This window comes from Argiope bruennichi, chromosome 8, assembly GCF_947563725.1.
Source record: "Argiope bruennichi chromosome 8, qqArgBrue1.1, whole genome shotgun sequence".
In the NCBI taxonomy this organism is placed as follows: Eukaryota; Metazoa; Arthropoda; class Arachnida; order Araneae; family Araneidae; genus Argiope; species Argiope bruennichi.
Window position 1 is genome coordinate 29560642 of NC_079158.1, and position 25289 is coordinate 29585930.

General features: G+C 27.5%; 2 protein-coding genes across 2 annotated transcripts in view; one reads left to right on the plus strand and one right to left on the minus strand.

Annotated features, from left to right (window-relative positions):
* The first annotated feature begins 703 nt into the window (after positions 1-703).
* Positions 704-9729, plus strand: LOC129981065 (enoyl-CoA hydratase EchA19-like). The gene is made up of 7 exons (XM_056091702.1): positions 704-826; positions 918-1073; positions 1336-1415; positions 2544-2688; positions 4287-4436; positions 6494-6664; positions 8035-9729. The coding sequence occupies exons 1-7, from the start codon at positions 724-726 to the stop codon at positions 8097-8099; spliced, it is 870 nt and encodes a 289-aa protein (XP_055947677.1). The 5' UTR covers positions 704-723; the 3' UTR covers positions 8100-9729.
* A 1477-nt stretch (positions 9730-11206) lies between these two features.
* The window catches only part of LOC129981064 (zinc finger C2HC domain-containing protein 1A-like), a 62088-nt gene continuing 48005 nt past the window's right edge, over positions 11207-25289 (minus strand). Inside the window, exons 6-11 of the mRNA XM_056091701.1 lie at positions 20712-20860; positions 19511-19731; positions 16996-17094; positions 15378-15533; positions 14395-14445; positions 11207-11883 (exon numbers count right to left, since the gene is read on the minus strand). Of these exons, the coding sequence (XP_055947676.1) occupies positions 11583-11883; positions 14395-14445; positions 15378-15533; positions 16996-17094; positions 19511-19731; positions 20712-20860 (977 nt within the window). The 3' untranslated portion in view covers positions 11207-11582. The remainder of the gene's footprint in view (positions 11884-14394; positions 14446-15377; positions 15534-16995; positions 17095-19510; positions 19732-20711; positions 20861-25289) is intronic.

The following is a 25289-nucleotide window of genomic DNA, read 5'->3' on the forward strand; positions in this document are numbered from 1 at the left end:
ATGCAGTCTACTACAGTATTAAACATATTTTTCGTGTGTTTTCTCATTATGATTTCTATAATTAAAAGGAAAGTTTAAAAAAAGTTTTGTCAAGAAAGACTTATGGTCCTAAAACATTTATCCCGCTATGTTTTTTTCTGGCTAACTGGAAATTCAAATATACCCTATTTATGTCATGTGTCTATAAATTACAACCACCCCCTGTTATCTTTGAGGAAAATTTTAAAGCTTTTTAAAGAAAGCTTTACGACAAATCTTTCAGGTTACATAAGATTGAGAATTATCCAAAACATTAACACAAGAGATTATTGTAATAATAATTATAATGATCGTATATTGATTGAGTGCACTAACTCAGGTGCTTAAACCAAGAATAGGCAAAGAAACCTCAGTTTACGATTATGTCGAATGAAGCAATGGATTAGCGAGATGCTTTTTGTGAAACATTTTTTATCTTTTTTTTCTCAACTTCGGATTCGTCATTGTCTTAGAAGCATGAAGCAATCTTCTTCATTTACTACATGTCCTCAAAGCCTTTCTGAGGAATAAATTCTAAAATCTACTTAACATATAATTAATACAATTTAATACTAGATTTAATTTGATATCTTTATTTAGTTTCAAATATTTAATTCAATATAAAAATTTGTGTCATGTATTTTAATTCAAATTGAAGCAGTGTTTATAAAAATAAACACTTGTACATGTACTGCACTTTTCAATATGTCTGCGCCCATTAATGTTTTGTTATTGCATGCTAAATTCCGACAATTGTTAATTAAAAATTTATTCCAGCGACGTTTCTCTTCTGTTGATTCTCAATTAGGTACAGCTATTTCAATTTATTTGCTAACATTATTTCTATTGTTTTTAAAGTTCTTCCGTCTTTTATGGTTATATAAATTTATATTTCGTAGTGCTTGTTACCAAAAAGTATCCCTTATATCTTGTTGGTATCAATCGACCAGAGAAAAGAAATTGTGTGAATCATGAAACCGCTTCGCAACTGAGGAAGGCATTTGAAAATTTTGCTGAAGATTCTGAGGCACGAGCTGCGGTTTTATATGGAGTGGGTTCGTAATTTATTAATATTATAATTTACTTAAATTATTTTACTTGTTTCTAATCAAAGATTTCTACTGATGATCATAAGATAACAGATTACATTAGTAGCATAAGAATATTATACATTAGCATTATTACGAAATTATTGAATAATCTCAAAATTGTATGATGTTGTGAACTCTTGTGTTATGTGAATGTTATCGTGACCTCCGAGTGACAAAGCGTGATGTTATTCGGTCTCCAGTAGATGAAATAATGTTGTTTTTGCAGGTGGAACATTTTGTGCTGGCTATGATTTGCAAGAAGTATCAACTGGAAATGTTAAACTGTCTGCAGATGTTGGCCCAATGGTTAGTTTTTTTTTTTTTTTTTATCCAGTATTTGAATTTATTTGATTTATTTAAAATTTCCTTTCATTGCTATTTGTGTTAGAAACAACAATGAAGTACTTTGCTTTGCTACTATACTTTACTGAAATAGAAAAGCAGATGAATTGTTATTGATAGATTACTTTTTAATTCTTTTTAACTCATTCAAATTATTATTAGAAATGTGATTTTTTTTTTCAAATTTCAAAAATTTTAAGTCTATAGCTTATAAATATTACTTTTAAACATAGTTGTGTTTTCACTTGAATAGAGCATCTGTGTTTTACATATAAGGGATAATCAACATACTTACTTATATTGATTCTTAATTTAGGAAACTAGCAAAGTACGGTTTTATATTATGACAAAATAAAAGTTTGAATTGTATTATATATCAATATTAATTTTGATATATATATATATATATATATATATATAATTTGATGGGAGAAAAAAGTAAAATATTCTACTTTTATATCTTACATTGGCCATTCTATTATAGTTGATTTTGGTATTTAATTACTTTCATGCTTTTGAATAAATACACAGTTGCTATTGATTAATAATAAGATTTATTGAATTAGTTGTCATTTCTCTTTATGTGAATAATGCAGTTTTTTGGATTGACTAAGAGTTAGAAACTTTGTAACCATTGATTTAAAGTGACAATAAGTAAGGCTAGTTAAAAAGGATTAGTTGCAAACAATTTTTATTAATAACACAAATAGAAGATACAGAAGTAAATAAATGTGTGATCTTCTTCCTTAATTTAATATTTTCTTTAAATTATATTATTTGTGAAATTTTCAATGAATAATAATTTATTAATGATATAAAAGTTTCATAAAATTTAATTCCGTATACTGATGTTTTTTTTTTTTTAAATAAATGTAAGTTTTTAAAGAAAATTTTTACTGGCACTTTTTTTAATGATGAATAAAAAAAATAAGGATTAAAATAATTCAATTTATTTTTCTTCTTTCTCTCATGTAGATTGAATTCATCATTCTTAAAGTTTATTAATTTTTTTTAGTTTTTAATATGTGTTAAAATATTTAAATCAGTTGTTTAAAATTTTTATGAATTAAGAGCAGCTGAATTTTTTTTAAGGGTCCAACTAGAATGTTCCTTCAGAAGCCTGTGGTTGCTGCAATTGATGGCCATGCTGTTGCAGGTGGACTTGAGCTTGCTTTGTGGAGTGACTTAAGAGTTATGGAAGAAACAGCTGTGTTAGGAGTTTTCTGTAGAAGATTTGGTAAACATTTCATTTGATTTTTAGTTGTCATTTAAATATAAAATAAACATTTTGTGTTCAGCTTGTAATTGAAGAGAAACAGCAAAAATGTAGCATATAAAATTTTCTGAAAGGTTAATTCTTTCCCCAAATAGATGCAGATATACTTTCTAATATTTATATTTTCTTCAGTTTTAACATTAAACATTTGTATAAGAGACTACAGAATTGGATCTTTTGCTATTCAAATTAAACGGTCATGTATTCATCAGACTTCCACCCTGATAATAAATATTGGATAACATTATGTATTTAACTATAGCTTAGTAATGTAAATTTCTTATTAAAGATAATTAATAATTTGTTAATACTCAAATACAAGTTAATGAATATAGGGCTATGCAATGCTAGCTGTGTTATATTTGGGTATGCATTATAAATATTTATTGGTAAAAGAGATATAAATTTTCTTTGTCTAGACATACTAGCTACCCTCTTCTGTTCATAAATGAAATATTAATGGATAATTATTATTTTTCATATGATGTTTGTCTAATAATTACATTTTGAATGAGAAATTTTTCTTATAGATGGTAGTATAATATTACTCTATTATTTATGTGAAATTCTGACTTATTTCCCCAACCACCTGTATTTATTACATTTCTAGACCATTGAATTAAGATTTAAAACAATACAAACAAGCAGAATAAATTAAAAGGAATAAATAGCTGAACAAACTAGCTTCATGCTGTCCATTTATTCTCCTCTTATATTCAGTTTGATTTATTGTTTATTTTATGTGTGCACATTTTTACAAATCAAATGTACATTTATTAATAACAAGATAGTAACTGAATTTAATTTCTTATGATTGTGTCGAAGATTCTATGATAAAAAAAATCAGATAAAATAAATTCAATATCAGATATTTTATGTTTAATTTTGCCAACAATATCATCTGGGTGATGATATTGTGGACATGATAGAAGGATTTTAACACATTAAAATAATGACATTTTTAAAAAAATATATTTATCACCATTTTATATCAGTATAAAAATGGAAGTATTACAAGGACCTTTTTTAATTTACTTATTTTTGTTTTTTAATTTGTTTAAAAAATATGAAGAGTCAGTAAAAAGAGCAATAACTTCATGGCTTTTATGAAAAATTTCCTAATGAATGTAATTAATTTTCAAGATGAAACTTCCACCAAATGAATATTAAATTTTACATGGCATTGAAAATAAGGGTTTGGTGTGAGTGGGGGATTATTTAACATTTTCTCATAGAAATAGTTCTGCTTTCTTAATAAATTTGTCCATTACCTTTGCAGTAATTTCATCAATTAGATTTTATAAGATTTTGATTTTACTTAATTCTTCATACTTAATTATAAATATAAATAAGAAATGTGAGTTGGAGTCGCTGCTTTTCGTCCGTATGTGTCATGTTTCCAATTTTAAGAATAGAAAAGTTTTAGAGATTCATTTATGTGTTTGTAGTTTTAAAAATATGTTTCTTCGATAAAAATTTATTTAATGAGCAATAAATTCAATTTACCAAATTTAGGATTTGTTAAATGTGTCCAAAAAATTAAGTAGCCATTTTTATAGGTGTGCCTTTAATTGATGGTGGTACTGTAAGGTTGCCAAAAATGATTGGTTTAGCAAGAGCTCTAGATTTGATATTAACAGGAAGAGGTGTGAATGGAAGAGAAGCTTATGAAATGGGCCTTGTTACAAAATTATGTAAGAAAGGAGAAGGTAAGTTGTAGTTAAGAATATTTGAATTTAATTAATATAAGTTAAAGTGATATTTTTTGTACTTTCAGTACTGTATGCTTTTTATTGTAATTTAATGAATCTTAAATGTTCTAATTTTTAAGATTTTTCAATATTGAAAGGTCTACGACTGGCTGTTCAAACAAAGGAAAACAAAAGACTGTATATCCACATGAAACTTTCAACTATTTTCATTATGATTGATTGATTCATTGATTGAATACAAGGTGTATTCTTTGTTTATTAAAGTGGCTTTCCCAGATGAGTTTGAGGGAAAGAGTATGGCCTTGAAACTCTCAAAAGAAACCCAAACATACATTTACTAAAATATCGAAAGATTTAATTTACCATTTCTTTGTATTAAATCTTCTTATTAGCCATCAGCCAATCATATTGCATTTTTGTATACCAAATCATTAAGAACACAAGCTGCCATTGCAATTTTTGTAAGTAGATAGATAGGGGCAATGGAATTCTCTTATCTTTGAAAGAGGAATTAGGATATTTTAACATTCTGATGTCCTTAGCTTTGAAGGCCTCAAGAATAAAAGAGTTAATTCTGCATTTACGGCTTTTGGCTATCAAATTTGCATAAAGGAATGGATATGCATTAATTTAAAATGAATTTTGTAATCAGTACATGATGTAATTGTTAATTTTTGAATTGGTTTTTATAAAAATTTATACCCTCTTCACCCTCCTTTTTTTTTTTTTCTTCTGAAAGCTTGTACATAAAATTTGGGAATTTAGTTACATTTGGATCTGCAATTCCATTTATATGATATAGCTTTCTGAGTTTGCAGATCCAATTAGATTCAGGATTTGCATATAGAAATTCTTTATCATATATCTGGAATCCAGTTATATGTTATAGCATTTTAGAGAAGTGCTATAATTCTGATATTAATATATGGATGATTTATATGATATCAAAATTATTTTAAAACTGTTATTGTTTATTTCTGTGTTTAATATTACAATAAGCATTATTTTGGAGAAATAAAAAATGATCTCTATTGAATATTTTGATGACTTCATGAAATAATTACTTTTTTTTTAATGTATCTAAATAAAATTCTTCCCAAGTATATTTAGAATTGTGACATTACTCATGATCAATATTGTATATTATTTCCTGAAACAATTAAACTGCAAAATTATTTCTATCTAGGTAAAATGTGATGGCAACTCATTTCACACACCATAGTATACAAACTGCACATTTTTCAATTCTGTAGTTTTCAATAACATCCATATATATTTCATAAATCAATCAAATTTTTTTTTCAAGTCAATTTTATTCAATTTTATTGCTCTTAACTTAGCCAAATTTTACTTTTAAAGTATAGATTTACACTGAAATTGATAATTTAATATTTTTCCATTAACACCATTCCAAAACATGTCAAATCTCAGTAATATTTCTCCCAAATATAATAATAGCTTTTTTAACTTTGGCTGAGGGGACTAACTCAATAATTTCTATACTCAAGATTAATGTGTTTAAGATCCTGTGAATGAAATAGTGTTGATATTTATTGACAATGGAAATGTTATAGATAACTACTCAAGTTTATTGAATATTTATGATATTGTTGCTCTATATTATATTTAGCATGTATTTCTTTTCTTTTCATTTTATTTATTTTTCACTGATGTTTTTCTAGTATTTTATGTTAAAAATTGGTTGCATTTTCTTTCTTTTCTTTCTTTTTTTTTAATAATATTATGCAATAAATTTGTTGCTAAAACTGTATTTTACTTTCTTTTAATATTCAATTATATTCAAAATAACTAAAATTTTATTCTTTTATTAATTTTTGATTATTAATTAAAAATTTGAAATTTATTAAATTAACTCACTTAGAAATTTGTAAAAATTTATTTTCTTTTTTTTTTTAATATGTTTAAAGCTGTTTACATGTAAAAAAAAGAATCTTTTGTTCTGTAGTTAGTTAATTTGCAGGCTGAGCAGTTTATGTGTGTTTAGTTTCATAACTAATTTTTCTTATATATTATATTTGCTTTTTTTCTCTCAGCTTTCCAACAAGCCATTGATCTAGCTGAGAGTCTTTGTGTCTTACCACAAGAAAGTTTGCGAGTTGATAGATCATCCACATATAAAGCTATTTTTGATGCTAAAAACCTTGAAGAAGCTCTTAAATCAGAAAGCAGATGTGCTATCCCTGTAATGAAAGAAGCAATCAAAGGTAAAAAATATTATTATCTGATATTCATTGATTTCAAAATAAAATCAATGCTTGTTTCTTTAGAAATGTGTATTGTTGAAAACATGCAATTGACAAACATAATTTTATAATGTATGATATAAATATATTATAAAGCAATAAACATATTTCTTCATATTACTTGTTGCACTAAGAAACAAATCCACAAAATGTAGTTTTCACGCATACTAAATATGACTTTAAGACCTGGATAAAACACTCTGTTGCCATCAACATTAGAAAAAAAAATTCCAGGATAAAATATTTGTACCAACAATAAAAACAATGGAAATTTCATTATAACTTTGAAAAGCATATGAAAAGTACCTAATATTAATTTCACAAATGAAATTCTATGGTAAATTGATATTATAGAAAATATAACATGATTTTGCATCATTCGAAAAGTTTTCTTGTAATATTTTACAAAACTTTTTTAAATGAAGAAAAAACACAAAATTTAATTAAAGTTAAACTAGTTTTGAGTTGCTTATTTCCACTCTCCAAAGTATGTTTGTGTCGCATTTCATAGCTGTAGGAATATGTCTATTTTTTAAATACTAATACAGGTACACATTTTTCTTTGCTATTAGAAGATATGAAAACAATCAGAAATGAAGTACATTTTTGTGCATTTTATACTTGTTAAATTTATCACTGAAAATAGGATAAAGAAAACATTATTTTCATTAGTAAAAAAAGTCACTACTAAAAAAAATTTTTACCAGAGAATTCTGAATAATTTTTCAACTCCTGTTTCTTATCTATAAATGTACAATTCTTTAAATAATCTAGCTTTATATGTGATATGATAAATCAGCTTGAAACAGCCCATGATTTTTCTGTGCTGTTTTAAGCATGTGCTCTTTCATTTCTTAGGCTGTACATATCTGAAAATTTACATCTTCATAAAATATAAACTTCATTATTTTGAGAATATTTTATTAAATAAGTGCCAGAAATACTTCTAATTTCATGCATTCAATTAAAAAAGTGAAAGTCAATAATTGCTTTGTAATCATATTTTTTTAAATCTTTTAAACAAAGTCAGATTACCATAATCAGATGGCTGGAATTAAAATAGCAAAATAAGGTTTTAAAGTTGAAAGATCAAATAACAATTAAGTTTTTCATTATGCAAACACAATTTTTGAATGTTCCTTGTTAAAGCTTATTATATTTTCATAAAAAATTATATATAATTTGTACTGTAATAAGTTACTTTATATGAATTATTTTTCAAAATTTCTTTGATTTAATGAATACATTAATAATTTAAAAATAACCGAATTGATGTGTAAAAAAATAAACAAAAAATTACAAGTTTACTTCATTTCAAAACATTCTTTTAGGAGCTGAAAAATTCATGAAAGGCCAAGGCAGACATGGAAGTAAAGTAGAAGAAAGTAAATCTTGAACACATATAAAATTATCATGGAGCAATAAGTATATTTTGTTAATTGTGTACTTTATACATATATAATTTGATTTTATATGTTACTGTTCTACACTCTATTGATTACATTCTTATTATTGTTTTATTCTGAATGAAATGAACTGTTACTTATGATAAATATTTATTTATTCTTTACTTTGTTGTTGATAAGCTCAAATCTACTTAAAGATAAAAAATATAATCATTCGTTTATTAAACTGAATTGGAAAAAATCATTTATCATTTGTTGGCTTTTTTTTACATGCAACCTTTGCACTTCGAGTGATGTTATGCTGTTCAGAAATTATCTTTATAAACTGTTTTTTGCATTTTATATACATATATATATTTGAAACCTATGTACAGTAATTACCCTACCTGTATTCTTTTTAACTCATTCCAGCAGGATGGTCAGAAAAAAGAGATACCAGTTATAAAACAATAAAACTGAAAAAATTATTTAATAGAAGTATCTTCCTTCCTTTCAGAACTATAAATGGCAGTTTAATGAAATTAATTTTATATTTAAAACACCCATATATTTTTTATTTGAATATGAGATTTTATTTTAACTTCTTGAAGATTATAATTTTTACAAAATTACTTTATCTTATTTCTTTAATATCCTTGTGGTATTAAAGTATACTTTTAAATAAGATTTAAATTAAACTCTGAACTAATCAAAAAGTTGTTTCAGCACCATTTCATTCTGCACATGAAAAGTGTACGTATGAGCAGAAAGTACATTCATTGTAAAAAATATGCAAGATCCCATTATGTGTGAAGCAAACATTGGTACCTGTTTAGAGCGGTTTCAATCAAAATAATGAATCTTATATTCTTAATAAAATTTAAATATGATCAATAGTAACTTTTTAGTAAAATAATTTAGTTTTCGCTTTTAGTCAGTATTTGTATTAAATTATAAATATTTATTATAATTTTTGTAAAAAAAATAATATACAAATTATGCATTAAAATTTTTATGAGCCTGAGACTTTCATAATTATTATTACTATCATAAGAAATTTATTTAATCGTGTCTGAAAACTTTGTTACTAATCGGTTGCTCTAGACAGGTGTTATCTCCAAATGAGGACCCGAGTTACAGGAGTTAATTAAAGAAATTGTTTAAACTTTCAACTAATCTTTTTAATTGCATTTTTTTTCATATTTCAAAAATTTTAATAACTCATGCTGGAAAAGGTTAACTATTTACCCTTTGTTACCTTTCGTATTGAAAATTTTGTGAATATACTCTATTTTTTTAAATAAAAGTATCTATTTTCATCTGAAGTTGTAGATTTTCATATGTGTCTTTTTGTAATTTAAAAACTTTTAGTGCCTTGAAGTAAAGTGATTCTTTTATTATTTTTCCAATTTTCACTGCCTAAAAACTGAAAAATTTACATCATAATTGAAGCAGCAGTCTTGGAGCACTTTTTATTGAAATTTCAATGTTAGAAGCATTAAATATAATATTAATATTTTATTTTACCCCAATCGAACTTCTTCAGCAACTTAGAAATAACAGTTTTATCAAGATGAACTTTAACATTTCTATTCATAAAAATGTTCATATACTTTTAACATCACTGTCTTTAATCAATGTAACTAATTCTGAAATTTTGATTTAGTTTTGTATTTTTATGAATTTATTTTCTTCTTATTATGAAACAAATAACTTTTCAAATTTAAAAAGTGCTAACTCAAAAGTACTAATCTTTAGTACTAACTTTGAAAAATCTTTATTTTCCAAAAGTTCTACATTTTATAGATTTTCAGCAATATTTTAACTTAGGCGTAGCATTTTGTTTGCAGAAAATTTCAATGGTTGAATGCAAAAATGCTACTACTTTCACTGACCTGAATATTTTCATGTATATATATATAGATTGCATGCATCAAATTTAAGCCTAACATTTACATTAATGGTTAAAAAAGTCAACATTATAAATTCTTAATATTTTGACTTTGCATTAAGTTTTATTTAATCTATTTAATTTTTCAGCTGAATACTTACAAATACTAATAAAACATTTTTGTACATATGAATATTCCAAAAGTGTTCATATAAATCTTTCCTTATAATTTATTATACACCTAACTATTTTCTTTCTTGTTCTCATTGAATGCATTCATATCACGGAATTGTGAAATTATTTGCAAGTTCAATTACAATGAATTTTATATTAGGGTTTTAAATTTTTTATTGTTTCTTATATGCTTCACAAGGCAATTTGGAATTTTTACAAAACATAATAGTTGTTATTTTTATGTGCATAAAATGAATTCATGTATAAAAAGTAAATTTATCAAAATAGCTAAAACTTTGTTTCTACTAAAATTTTAGCATCAAGAATCAACTTGCCATTGCATTCCATAAGAATAAAATGAGAACTGGTTCATTCTTACTTCACATATTTGAAGTCATCATAGGAAATGTAAATCTTGAAACATTTCTTTCTATATATAGGAATAAGTTGCATATTTCTTCTGAAGAAGAGTCATTTTAAAATTCTCTCAGTCTAATACTAGTGATATAAGCTTGGAGAATACACCTGTTATTTCCAGAACATAATATGAATCTTGTTTTCTTTATATTAACGTTTTTTTCTAACATTTAATATATATAATATGGATTTATCTCTCTATATAATTGTCATCTGTTAATCTTTTTCTATTTTAAAGGAACATTTCTGTAAATTGGTTTATTTTCATTTTGTTCTTTCAATCACTTTGCAATTTAGTGATTTTTATTTCTCTCTTGCTTTCTTTCTTAAACAATATCTAATATTCTCTTGAATAATTTCTCTCATACCATTTTATAAAATTAGCAAGCTGTTTCTGGACCTTTGTTTCATTCATATAAACATAAATATCTTTCAAAAATATTCCTTTTTCGTGTGTGGCTTTATTCCATCCTTATATTTTGAATTTTTTATTTTGCTTAAATTATTTCAGTCATTTTCCAATCTTACTAAATAGAAATGACTGAGTTGTATTCCTTATTCTTATCTCAAATTACGATTTATGTCACAAAATATATTATGTTTGTTTAAATAGCCTTAATATATTGTTCCATTGAAAAAAGTTTCAGAATTAATGAGTTGCAATATACGATTCTTGTAAATTGTCTTCTTCTTTACAATAGAATATATTGTTTCTTGCTCTCCAGTTAAACTCCTTATTCCTCTTTAATAATAAACTATGAAAATGTTGCTGATATTGTTCTTGGAAGATCCATGTAATTACTTCCAAAAATATTCAGAAAAGAGATGTAAGTATAGGATGTAAATTCAGAATTTTTAAGTTAAAAAAAATCAATTACTTCTATTTATAGTAACATTGAAATGTGTTTCCTTTTATCATTGTATCTCTTTCATGTATAAAACACATCTTTTGTTCTTCTTTTCCTCAAACCAGTTCAAATATTGATTACTGTCTAACAACTAAAAAACCTCTTTAGCCTGTCTGGTTAATGCAGAAGCCTCGTCTTTTGGCTCCACATTCACAACAATACTTTGCCCCTATAAGGGGAAACTTGCTGTTGCACTGGTGACAATAGAAAGCAAGAGGAATGTCTTCATTGCTCTCTCTGCTCAGAGGTGGTAAAGATCCATTACTACTACTGCTGCTACTTCCAGTAGAACTCATGGAGTTATCCAAATCTCCATTCCAGCATTGTTTGCCTACCCAGGTCCCAGGCAGCTCGCTGCTTGACACCTCTGGTAAGGTTGATTTGTCTGTCAGCCTCTTGTTCCAGCTGTCAGGAGAGAGACATAAATCAAGGTTTAAATGTTTTGTAAAATTCAATAATTATAATAAAGAATATTAATCATTTTTAAAAGATATTGCTAAAATATTTATAATGATAATACATTGCTACAAATTAAGTTATTTATTCAAATCTATAAATATTCAAATTTTTTTTTAGTGTTGTTTTATTAAATATATTTGTTATATCATGCTTTTTTTGAATGATAAAACACTAAAGTTTCCCAAATTCTATCAAACAATAAAACATAAAAATTATTACATATTTTAATCAAATACTCATTTGCTGAGGAAATAAGACATGTATAAATTTTAAGCTAATTCAATTTTAAGTATTTTTTCTATTTGCTTGAAAAAAATACTTATTAATTTTTAATCAATCTGTATGTACTCATGTTCTAAAGTTGCGTAATTTGACTTGTGGGAATCTGCATTTTTTTTTCTTTTTTAATTCTAAATTTCTCAGAAGTAGTGAATAGTAATTTTTCATCAAGTTTTTGTTGATGATCTTCAAAACATGATGGTGATGAAAAAACCTAATACAAAACAATTTTAAAAACGAGTAAATTTTCTCTAAATCAAGTGCAATAGACCTACTTTATAACTAATATTTCAAACTTGATGAAGAAAACCTTTAAAAAATTACTCTGGACCCACTATTTATTTACCATCACATTTGCTGATCAAACAGTCAAATTCAAGTCTTCATCTTTTTTTACATTTGATCTTCATTTTTCTCACTATCTTTGTTTTTGACAAAAAAATATACAAAGGGATTAAATTGTCATTGTTTCAGGATTTACATCGGCCAACTTAATGTTATTGTTTGTAAAAATAACTTTGAGATAGCAGATGGAGGACATTTACTTCAAAAAGATGCTTGGCTGCAGAACATGTATTTTAAGATCTTTAGCCCACAGATAATTAGAATCAATTGAAGTATATCAGATATCTTTTAGCATAATGAATTGTTGATGGATATACTTTTGATGTAATCCAGAAAGAGCATTAAAAGCACAGAACATACTCAAAAGCAAACTTACATTCCTATTGATTTCCTATAAAAATTTTTGCAGAAAGGAAATGTAAAATAATTACATGAATTGTAGAGGTAGGTGGCAGACATCCTCAACTCAGGATGGTATTAATAGATCCTTGAAAAAAAATTTATATATCTATTTTTCTAGATATCATTTATTTTCCATAAAAGAGCAATAATTTGTCATCCCATAGCCAAATAAGCCATAGCTTCTAAAATGAATTGTGAATGAATAAAGTAATTCCAATGCAAATAGAGTATAATAGAAATTCTGTTTTCAATATTTTATCTTTGAAGCCTAATTCTTTTAGAAGGATTAAAAATTCAATCCCTTCACCAATCACAAAAATAGTACTAACAGGTCCACTACAATTTGTGTTACATTTGCATTTTGCAGAAACTCTTATGGGAGATAAATATGGCACACCTTGTTGCGCTCTCAATCAATAAATATTGTTCTTGAGAATATTTCTGACACATGGCTTCCTGATGATCTTGTTTATACTTGATTGCAAGTTTTCTCATCGAATATGTTCTACAGTTTTGCGCTCTTTCCAGTCACATCAGAAGGCTATCCATCAATACTGCATTCAAGCCATAATTTGTTTGGAAGTGTATCGGATAATTTCTAACAATACTCCTAAAATTTTTGCTTTGCAGTCAATGTTCTTAATTTTTGAAACATGGAAATTCTACTTACGTTTTATACATTATTATATGTTTTTTAAATGTATGAATTATCAAAATGATTGTTTTATGGTTTGAAAAGAATCATGAATTGATGTTGATTTCTGCTGAAATAGCTTTTTAATCTCTCCTTAAAGAGTGATATGATGGAATGCTGTTAAATTTCTTTTACTGCATATTGGCTAATGCTATATTAAATACTTTATTATAACAAGCCAGGTTCATTGATCTTCCATTTTCTTCCCTCATGGATTAATTTGTAAGCAGTTTTGCTGCCCTGTCTTGTATTGCCCCATGTGTAATGGTTATATTTACATTCCAACAAGAAAAGGCAAATGTAAGTAATTTCATTGGTTTCATAAAAAGTACTTTAATGGGTTTTAAGGTTTTAGTTAAAATTGAGTGGCGTATTTAGTATGTTTTAAAATATTTTGAAATTTTATCCAAATGCAGTCTGAAGATTAGGATGGTATTGTTTGTTATGCTCTTGATTTGTTATGGAATGGTTTAAAAAATTACAAAATTAATGGTATACATAAAAGAAAAAATATCTTTAAATGGATTTACTAGGGTTTCAGATAAAGAAAGGAAGTATCTATAATCAGTTTCTTTTAATTTTCTGAAATTTCTACAGTTGCATATCTGCATCTGCCAGCAGGAGGAGAATTTTGGTTTAGTTTAGTGTAGAGATGTGTTTGACGAATCTAAACTACTATACTGCAATTGTATCTGCAATTTAAAAATATATTACAAAGTAGTAATTCATTCATTTACCTGTTAGATGATCCACCACTGCTGGATGCAGATCTGCTAACATCATTACTCCTATTTAAGAAATGCATTAAACATAATTACAAACTAAATAATGTTGGATTAAAATAAGTTAATCTTCTATAATTTTTATGGCAATATAAAACCAAGTTAACGCCCAAGATTTGTGATGTGATGTTTCTTGTACATCAAAGTAAAAGTTATTTTTGAGCTCTTGTATTATATTATTGACTTGGAATACAAATAATTAATTAGTTAAATTAACTCTGAATTTAATTTCAAAATAGACGATGGCCAGATAAAATTAATACACTCAGTGGGAATGAGTTTTAACAAGAAAAGTATTTTCCAAATAATGGGTTTCAGATGGAAAAATCAGTAGCAATAAATACAATGTACAGCAAAAGCAGAATTTCTCAGTGTTTGGACTACTATAGACTGAATCACTAAGAATGTCACGCCTCCTTTTACAAAGGCTTTCTTCAATATTTCTAACCAAAATCCTTACATAGGCTTCTAAAAATCATCTGCATTAAAATATGAGGATATCTTTCCATTTTAATAGTCCAAGCAGACCTTTGTTAGTCCTAATCATCGGACAGCAGATTTTTCTACTACAGTTATTCTGTTCGATAGCAATTTACAGTAATTTTTATACTCCTAATATCGTGTAATTTTAATATTACTCGAAATACCCAATATTTACACTTTGCAGAAATGGAGTTTAGATATTTAAACACTGGTTATTTTCCTATTATCGTTGTTTCAACTTAAATTGCTTTCTATCCTATTCACATATGAACTATGATATCTATACTATACATTGCTTACATCATTTTCCAGCTTCTAGTTAGTTACTAGACTACTTTTATGCAAATTTCAATTAATGCTGTAGAAAAATTTATTATTCAGAGTATTGGAAGTATGTGAAAATTTCAATATAATATCTTGATATCTTTTAATTGATTTAAAAAGCCGAATCATACCTGTAATTCCAGTTTTCATTTGCATTCCTGTTGTATTGATGACCACCGGATAATCTAACTCCTGGGACAGTCCGAGGACATTTGTCAGTTATTCGACTGCAACTGAGAAGTTCACGCAACTGCTCGGTTGTCAGCGATTCTTCGAAGTCTGTGTTTCTGAGGAAGAAACACATTAAGAAATAAAGAAATTTCAAACAATATAAAAAGGCTGAAATTGTTTGACCTCTCATGTCATAAAGAGGAGGTAAAAACTGATGTAAAAAGTTGCGAGATATATTGATTTACAAACAAGATAATTTTTTTATACTCCAGCAAGCAATTAATATTTTTAACTGTCATTAGTTTTGTTTCAAATTTTTATTTAATAAAAAAGTCCTCTAATTATGAATATATTTTTTGCCAACATTATTGGTGTATTAATTTTCCTGTGTATTTTGGGAAAGTACTGAAATTGTTCAACTTTGATATTTGATGAATTTCGGTTTTTTAATTTTTCTAAATAATTATGAGCTCAATTAGCATAGATATTTTACAATATCTCTACCAAATTGTTGTTCGATATTCTGAATATAGTGACGATATCGTATATTGGACATTTTGCGCTAATAGAGTAATTCACTAACTAATGAACTAATGGATGAGATTAAATGGGCTTATACCAAAATAGCAATCAAAATCTGTAACGATAAGAGGTTCTTTTCAAAACATAATGCTATTATTTTTATTTTACTTTGAAGTTACATAAAATTTCTGTTCAATGTAAATGTTTGCACATTTTTATATATTAAATTTGTTTATCCGTGCATCATCATTCACATCCAAAAATTTATATATATTTACTGCAAGAAGAAGGCAAGAATTTTATACTAACAGTTCACTTTATTTTTATTTATATGTACCTTATTGACTGAAATCAAACAAATATAAGTAATCAAATAAATATAAGTTTATACAACTTAGTTTGCAGACATAAATCTTGAATTATCTAAGTGTTTGAATTATTTTTAAGCATTTGTAATAATAATTAAAGGTACCTACTGCTCTTGATTGACAAAGGAATTTTTTGGTAATTTCAAAAAATGCAAAAAGATGTTAAATATATTTCATAAATAAATTTTAATATTATTTTAATTTCAGAATAACTGCAAAAAACGATGTCTTGCCAAAAATATTTATAGTTGGAATTTCATATCAAATTGAAGAATAATGTATAATTATGGTCAAATGGATTAGTTTCTTTTAAAAGTTTAAGAATGCATATTTTCAGAATGACAAGTAAAGCTTTGTCAGTTTAAGATAAAATCTGCATTCCGGTAAATTGTTCTATGACTAAACGATAGAACATTTTAAACATCCTAAAATATTTTCTGATTTGGAAAATCCCTAGTTTTCACTATAAAAATAGGAATCGAATTAAAATCTAAACAAAGCAGACGATTGTATTAAAATATGTTAAAATGGCTTCAAATTGCACATTATAAATTCTTATGTTTTAAAGTTATGTGCTTAGAAACTTCTAGATTTTTATCCATTACTTTTTTCTCTCATTATTTGAGAAACAAAATAGTATTATAAATAGTCTAAAAAGGGAGAAAAATTCTAAATTAAAGGAACATACTTTTTGTGATGATTGGGAAAGCGTTCTTTGAATTTGATGATGTGCAGAGGAAGCTCAGGGGACGAAACATTTTCTTTCTCTCGACTCCTGCTGCCACTCCTGGGAAAAGGAATGAAAAATGACAAAAAAATTATAACTGTGCTTTCCAGTTATATATTACGTAAGGATATTTCCTTTGTTTTGAACTATTCGTTAGCTGTTCTCCCTCTAGTGACTATCTTGATTATTCATCATTTACAATGGAAAAGAAAACTTGTGTTTTCAATATAACTATATTCCTGAACAAGGAATAATCTTGCCTTATTTTATTTGTATGATATATAGATATTTCTGAGATTTGCATTTATATATATTCAATATTCCTTTTAAAAAATTAGCTTTGTAATGCAAAATAAAAACAATCGCCAAAGAAGTAATTGCCTGTCTGTGGAAATTTATGTTCATATCTTTCAAAACATTTTTCATTATCTTAAGACCCAAGAAATTACTTTTTTAATGATATCAATTTCATTTCCATACTTATTATAAAATATAAAATATATACTTATATTCCAAAATAATATATTTCATATAATATTTTCAATACATTAGCGTACTGCACCAGTTCAATACACTATAAATATCTATCTATAACAATATTTTTGAATGTCATGGCGGAACTCAGCTTCATCCATCAAAACATTTAATCGCATGTTTTTGTCAATCCTAAACTCCTCAGCAGGATTTTCACTTCCACTTTTGTTTCGTAATCTATACACGTTTTAATTTGTAGTAAAAGGATTTAATGTTTTTCAATCATGTATAACAGGGTTAAATATTTTTTAAATGAATTTCATATTGATAATTTAACAACATAAATAGGCAATAATGTGGGTGGACAAACTGGTCGCCAAAACTAGTTTATGGATTCTAGCATCATTCAACTTACCTCTCAGATTAAACTTTTGCTTCAGTGATTGGAAACTTTTAGAGCATTCACTTCAAATTTTGTTATAGTGATGAAGAAATTATTCATTTACCGAGTCTCCTTTAAATTTTTTTTTATTATATAAAATTGAATTTTTTTCTTTATAATAAATTACAATAAAACTAATAAAAATTGTCACACCTTAGAGCATATTGTTTGATATAATATTTATAAATGTGCTTGGCATACCACTAACTTCCAAGTAACTGTCCCGGCCCCACAGCCATAAAAAGTGAAATGTAGGAAGATTAACGGTTACGCTTGAGACGAGTGACAGATACCGATGTGTCTCTTGGTAAGTGCTTCAGAGGGATTTTATGCTTATCTGAGATAAGTCTGATAAATTTGAATTTTAATTCTACATATGTAAATATTCATTATTTACTCAATAAAGAACAAACTTCTGTTGCCAAGTAAAGTATAATGAGTAAAGCTTGTAACAGTGCTCATAAATTGAAATTCATCGGAATCCCAATAAATGCTTTATACCTTTAAGTTGGCTAAACCCCTTTATTATTAACCCTTTCTAGGGTCATGGGAACTAGGGCTTACTAACAAATACATGGATCCTTTTTGTAGTTCTCGCAAATTTTTCAACAAGACCATTCTAGATGCTTCAATTCTCCATTTCATATAAAATGATAAATCTTGATTTGTTACTTAGTTATTAATTAATCAAATTAATAACTAAACTAATAAGCTAAATGAATCACTTTTCTTAAGCCTGCAGCGGCCAAACAGGCGATAAATGACTGTTTGTTTCGCCAACTGGCGATAAGCATCAATCATACCTTTGGAGATGAACTTTGCTCTCCAACGGATACGAGTGACTCACTTCCTGCCTTCGCCAGCTGGCTTAGAACTTCTGCCTCGTGCTGGTCGATGGAATTACGACCAATGTACCATATTCTATATTTGTTAATTTAATTTGTAATTAAAATTTATTTTTGTTATTTACATGGCTGGCAGTTTTCATTAAGTAAAAATGTTTTAATACTTTAATTTAAAGTAAATTTGGCAATGTGTGTTAAACCACGCACCAAAAGCCAAATTCAATCTTAAAAATATTTTAATATGCCATGACGAGAAAAAAAATGCCCTTTTAAAGGGTTAAATAAACAAACCTGAAGAATATCCAGAATATAAAAATTGTCCATACTGCATAATCATTAAGTGGTACTGAATGGAGTATAATAAATGTGATTGTAATGAAATTGCTTAGTATAAAATCTTTTATGCTAATTTTTAATAAAATTTAGATAAATATATTGTATACATTCATGTATTACTACTTATCAACTAATAAAAAATTATTTAACGTTATCGATTACAGTCGAAATTGAAGTTATCTCCAATTTTTTTTTCAACATGCGTGTTTGAAGGACCCATCGTCAATTTAAACGTTCCCACTATGCCACTGACCTTTAAAATGAATGAAAAATTAAGAAGGGCAGACTTCATCTTTGTCACGCAAAACTAGCATTCGAAACCGACAGTGGAAGGCATTTTCAATTAGCTTCAAAGTGTCTGAAAAGATAATCGATTTACCTGCGCCTGGTGCTTGCCTGGTTGATATTATTGTTGACTCGGTCCAGACTGCTGTTCCGAGAATTCCGATTATCCAAGAGATTGGCAGGCGATGAGCGAACGGCTTTCTCTCTTTGGAGTTGGTTTTTCGGGGCGTTCGCTTTCTTTTCGGTGGTTTGCACGGAACTTGCGGTCTTTGTTTTCCGTGGCAACAGCCTTGACTTTCCTTGAGGTGGACGGTACTGGGGAAGAGGAAAGGGAAAGAAAAAATGCAATGGAAAAAAAGTATCACTAAAACAAGTACTACTTTTAAGAGGAGTTTTATCGTAAGAACGATGTAATTGCTGAAAATAAATTTAATCGTTTCAGAGGTACAGATACGTGTATGCTTTGTTTTTCTTCATATTAAAATAATTCGAGGTAGAAAAATAATTACTGTTGTAATGCAAAGGAACAAATTTGGCTTTTTTTTTTCACGTGCCTCTCTAAATTAATAACGCAAAATGAAAATAACAGTCAAGTAAAATATGCTATTATAATAAAAATAATTACTATAAATTCAATTCTAAATGAGTTTATTAACTGTTTGTTTTGCTCACATTGTTCAAAATTCATCTTCTTAATTTATGCTGCTACTAATAGTTTTTATACATACACAATGAATTTTCATAGGAATTTTATGCATTTCTTAACTAATTTTTTTTTTTTAATTATTATCTAAAAGAACTCGGAACATGAAGGGCATGCCTTGTTTTCGTTTAATATTTAATCGAAATCTTCGTTATCAATTTTATTCAATTTTCTTAAAAATTAAGTCAAATGGAATATTTCAAATTAAAACATTGCTTTGAGAAAAGTCATTAAAATATACTTTTTTTTTCCTGTAGGCCCTTCAAATTCTTATTTTATCGAACAATACATTTTGTAATGTTGTTTGAGTTGAATGTAAACATATATTTTGGTAATAAAACAGTACAAATAAAACTCGTATTTCCATCCATTTTTGCTTATTTCAAAGTTCACTGTCCTCTTAAAACTAAGTTTCCTCAGAAATTAATGCAGTATAATAAATAAACTAAAGAATGAATTTGAAACTGTTTCCAAAGCATGTCGCTGTTATTGCCATTGTTAGTAAATTATCCTCATCAAAGGTGAGAAAAAAATTTTTTGTTTATGTGTTTCCCATCTATCAAATCGACTTATGTATGCATGAGTGACTTACTTTGACCCTAGCATTTAGCTTCTCTTTCGCTTCCTCTACTGCAGCGGGAGATTTCGGTGTTTCTGACTTTTTCTTCTGGCACCAAGGAATGTGTCGCTCGGCGGCACGCTGGTTAAAATGCCTCTCACAAGCGGGGCATTGGACATAACCTGAAGGAGAAATAGGGATCAGTAAAGCAAAGAAACTCGTAGTTATTACAAAATACTGCAGCATATACGAAAAATATTTGTATCTGTATTGCAATCAAAAATAAAATCAGATTTATTTCATTTAAGAGGACTGATGGAGACATTTCGATTTGAATAATTAAAGAAATGAAAATTATGCTCTTTAATTTTTATTGATTAAAAAAAATGTCTTGAAAACAGGACTGTTTTTTTTCTAAATTCATTTAATTAGCTGAAATTTAATTTTTACCGAGAAACTTTCAATCAAAAAAGCAATCATTATGAATTATATATATATTTCCTGAACCAAACTAATAAAAGATACATTGTATTTAGAAAGCGCTAATACTACTACAACTAAAACGCAAATTAATTTAACTAAATTAGAAATAAATATTAAGCTCAAAAGGAATCGAAAAGATGAATCAGGCCTGAAGACTTTCTCAAGGGTTACCCTCGGGCAGAGATTCAAACCAGTAGTTTTGTTTGATTAGTATCTAGAAGAAAAATTTTCTTTAGCTTTAGCTGGTTTGAATCCTTGCCTGATGATGACCCTTGAGAAAAACTTCAGGCCGATTCATCTTTTCTTTCTTTTCCATTCCTTTTTTTTTTGCATTCAAACTTAATATTTACTTCTAATTATGCTAGAAAATGTTTTCGCATAAAGATGGTTGTCGAATATAACTTCGACGAGGCCACAAGTTAATAAATGTTATTTCAAAAAATTTGTAAATGTTTATTAACATGTATAACAATAAGTATTATTTTTAATGCTATCTACAGTCAATCGTTGATCCCGTGAGCTATACATTTTTGTTCACTATTGTTCTATTATTAATATGCATTGGAATGTAAACAAATTGAGATTTAATAACAGAATTAAGATTGAAACTCACTGATGGGAGTTTCATCTAATTTGGCGATAAAAAGAAATTTTGATATTACATTCTTATCAATACCATAGCGTCTTTCGATTTTTTAAGAAAATGTTGGCGAATACTAAGGCTGTATTCAGCATGGGTTCTATAACAATAATGAATTTTTATAAAGCTTGAATATTTTTTTTCTTTCAATAATATTTTTGTAACTATCAGTAGTAAGGGTAGAAATACGAAATAGAAAACTAACAATGAAAAAAAAGATAATTATGGAGAATTTCATTTAATTTCTAAGTACACTCATCGAGAATAGACAGAGACAAATCGCTTGCAGAGACAAATGAATTTTAACCATGCGATACTTGTGTAACTCTCGCCAATTTCAACTACCAATTCAAAATTTTCTACTGCTAAACAAAAGCAGGCAAGGAAGATAAATCATACATGTTACAACGTATAAAAATATAATATAATGAAACAAAAATATATAATATGCATTTCAATTTTTCGCAAAATAACGATAAAAATATTAAGACAAACAATTGCAATAAAAAAATTAATAGTATAATATAAAATCAGTTTCAAAAAAAATTATGAACATTCTTTCTTTACTTTACGATATAAAAGATTTTCTTAAGAGGAATGGGAGTATTTGGGAAGGAAGTATATTTGAAAGCGGGAACAGGCAGGAAAGAACAAAACCTATTTCAGTTACATCACTAAGAAGCGCAATTACTTATTCAAAATAATGAATTTAATCTTTAGAACTTTACTCGCTACGCTGCTTAACGATGCGTTGCATGCATATTTTTGGCTTAAAGCACGTACAATTCATTTTTTTTATTGAAACGAAACAAAAATTTGGTGAAATCTTAATTATAAAGTTTGGTTGCTAATCAAAGTAACTACATCATGATCATTAGACCTTCATGCATATTTGTTTCTCCGTGACGCTTAAAGTGGAATGCTAAGGATTAGAGCATTTCAATATAGTAATAAAATAATATACACTGCTTGACAATTGCTAAGGAACAAGAGATTTATGCAAAATTGCGTCTCGGACAACTGACTAATAAAAATAAATTCAAGTTGAGAGAGCGTGATAGACCAGGACTCGTTATCTGTATGAAAGGCATTGCATACAAGCTCATGATTCATAAGAAAATGCATGCTGTTTGATGTTTGGCCCAAAGTAATGCAGGATGTTATAAAAGTTTTTTCTCTGAAATTCTGTTTGGTTCTTGCAATAATTAAAAGCAAAATGTCAGCAAGACATCATTTGAGTGCCTTCGATCATGGGCGAGCAGTTAGACGACTGGAAGCAGGTCAAAGTGTCACCACTATAGCTGCTGCAATGAGTGTGTCTTGTGATTAAAGAAAGCCGCTGAAGGTGGAAATGCTTTGCAAAAGCATGCCGGGGGTCGTGATAGAAACACCACACCTTTAGAGGATCGCTATTAGGGATTGCAATACCGGACCAAAATTTCAATACCGGTATTCGGTATTTTTTAAATCTTAATACCGGTATTAGAAATTTTAGAAAAAGAAAGAAAACGCAGGTGTTTTTTCGTTTTATTTACCAGTTTTGTTAGAGAGTGTAAATATCACAAAAATAATTTGTAACTTATAAATTATAACAGTATATAATCACAAAAAAGTAAAGAAACATCTTATTTATTTAAATTACAAAAAAAGCGTAAATATAACTATTCAGTCTGTGGTACTATGACAAATTTTTGAAATCTGATCTTAAAAAACATAATGCATGAATTCTACTGTCATTAAGCCTGCAAAGTAATTTGTGTAAAAATTACCAGCTGTCGAAAACGCGCTTTCGGCATCTACGCTAGTGGGTGGTACTGTTAGCAATACGTGATATACTTTTTCCAAGTATTTACCTCTAAATCCCTCATCTTCAAATAAATTGATTTCTCGTCGGATGGTTTTGGATATAGCTGATTTCTGTATTGTATTTTGGTTCGTTGAAATTTTCTTATTTATCGCTAATTCTAATTTTTGTTCAAGAGACAATTCCTTTTCACTATCGACAATAGTGACATAATAATCTTCAATAATTGAATCGAATTCTTCTGAATGTGGATAGGTTTGTGGGCAAAAAATTTATTTTTCATTTTCATTTTTAAAATCATTATAATTATGTAAATACCATAAGAACATTTTCTATTTCGGTATGCCTTTCTTCTGTGCGATTTTTCAATGCAATATATAATTCTTCAAAGAGTGATATTTACTGTTCTTTCATGACTGCAACATGAAATTTATTGTTGCATTAGCTGTTAATAAATTAAAATTTCTCCGACATAATGCCTCTATAGTAAGTTTTATTGGAAGAAGAGATGATATCGTTTTGGATATTAAGTCGAATTCAATATCTGAAAAATTAATTTACAGATTTAAGTCGATTATTGCTTTTTGGATTGGATTTCTCGATTTCAAAAATCTTTCCATCATTAGGAGTAAACTGTTCCAACGTATTTTAGAATCTAATATTAACATATATTCTGTTTTACTTTCAGTTAGTATATAATTTAGTAATATATCCTTTTTATAGGGGAACGTTTAAATATCTTAACAATTTTTCGAACTTTATTAATTATAGGAAGCAATTCTTGATAGGTTAATATTTCATCCTCATTAGCAATATCTTCTTCAACAATTACATTGTCATTATCTTCATTGTCAATATCACTCTCACTCTTACTCTTTTCAAAGTTGGAATCCGAAAATTTTATATCCACAGTATTTGGATTCTTCTGTTCTTTATTTTTTTTTTTTTTTGATATAATATATCAATTTCTCCTAATTGAATACCATGTGCAAAGCACAACTGCTGATTTGCACCAATCAACTTTCCAACTTTTTTCATAATTGTTGCTCCATCAGTCGTTATGGATACAATATTTTCTTTCAGTGATAATCCATTTTTCGCTAATTTAGATTTAACAATTAATTAAGCCATTAATTAGTTAATTAATTTCGCCCGTTATGGTGACATAAAAACAAAAGCGTATACTATTTTGCTATGTTCGCGATCCCTGGACATATTGTGGAGACAATTTTTAAAATTTCTAGTAAATACCGAAAAACCGGTTTTAAACTTGTGAATACCGGTATTACAAAATTGCACAAATGGCTCAAAATACCGGTATTCGGTATCCCGGTATACCGGTATTGCAATCCCTAATCGCTATGTAGCCCTCATGGCAAAAAGGAACAGAAATTTAATTCTGTTTCTTTCTGCTCTGCCAGATATCATATCTGCATCATTCTGACCTGAAGATCAATTTTTGTGGGGCTGTTTGGAAATCATCCAAAGAGCATCTTTTTTATTTTTAAGTTTTTAATTCTTCGATGTGTCGATATCTGCACCATTTTGCACTATAATAAATGCACATACTCCCTATTAAATATGTACTTAGTTTCATCTCTTCAGTCATTGCTATACTTAATTATTCCTAAAAATGCAACTGTTCCTTAGCAATTGTCAAGCAGTGTATCTTCGACATATATAA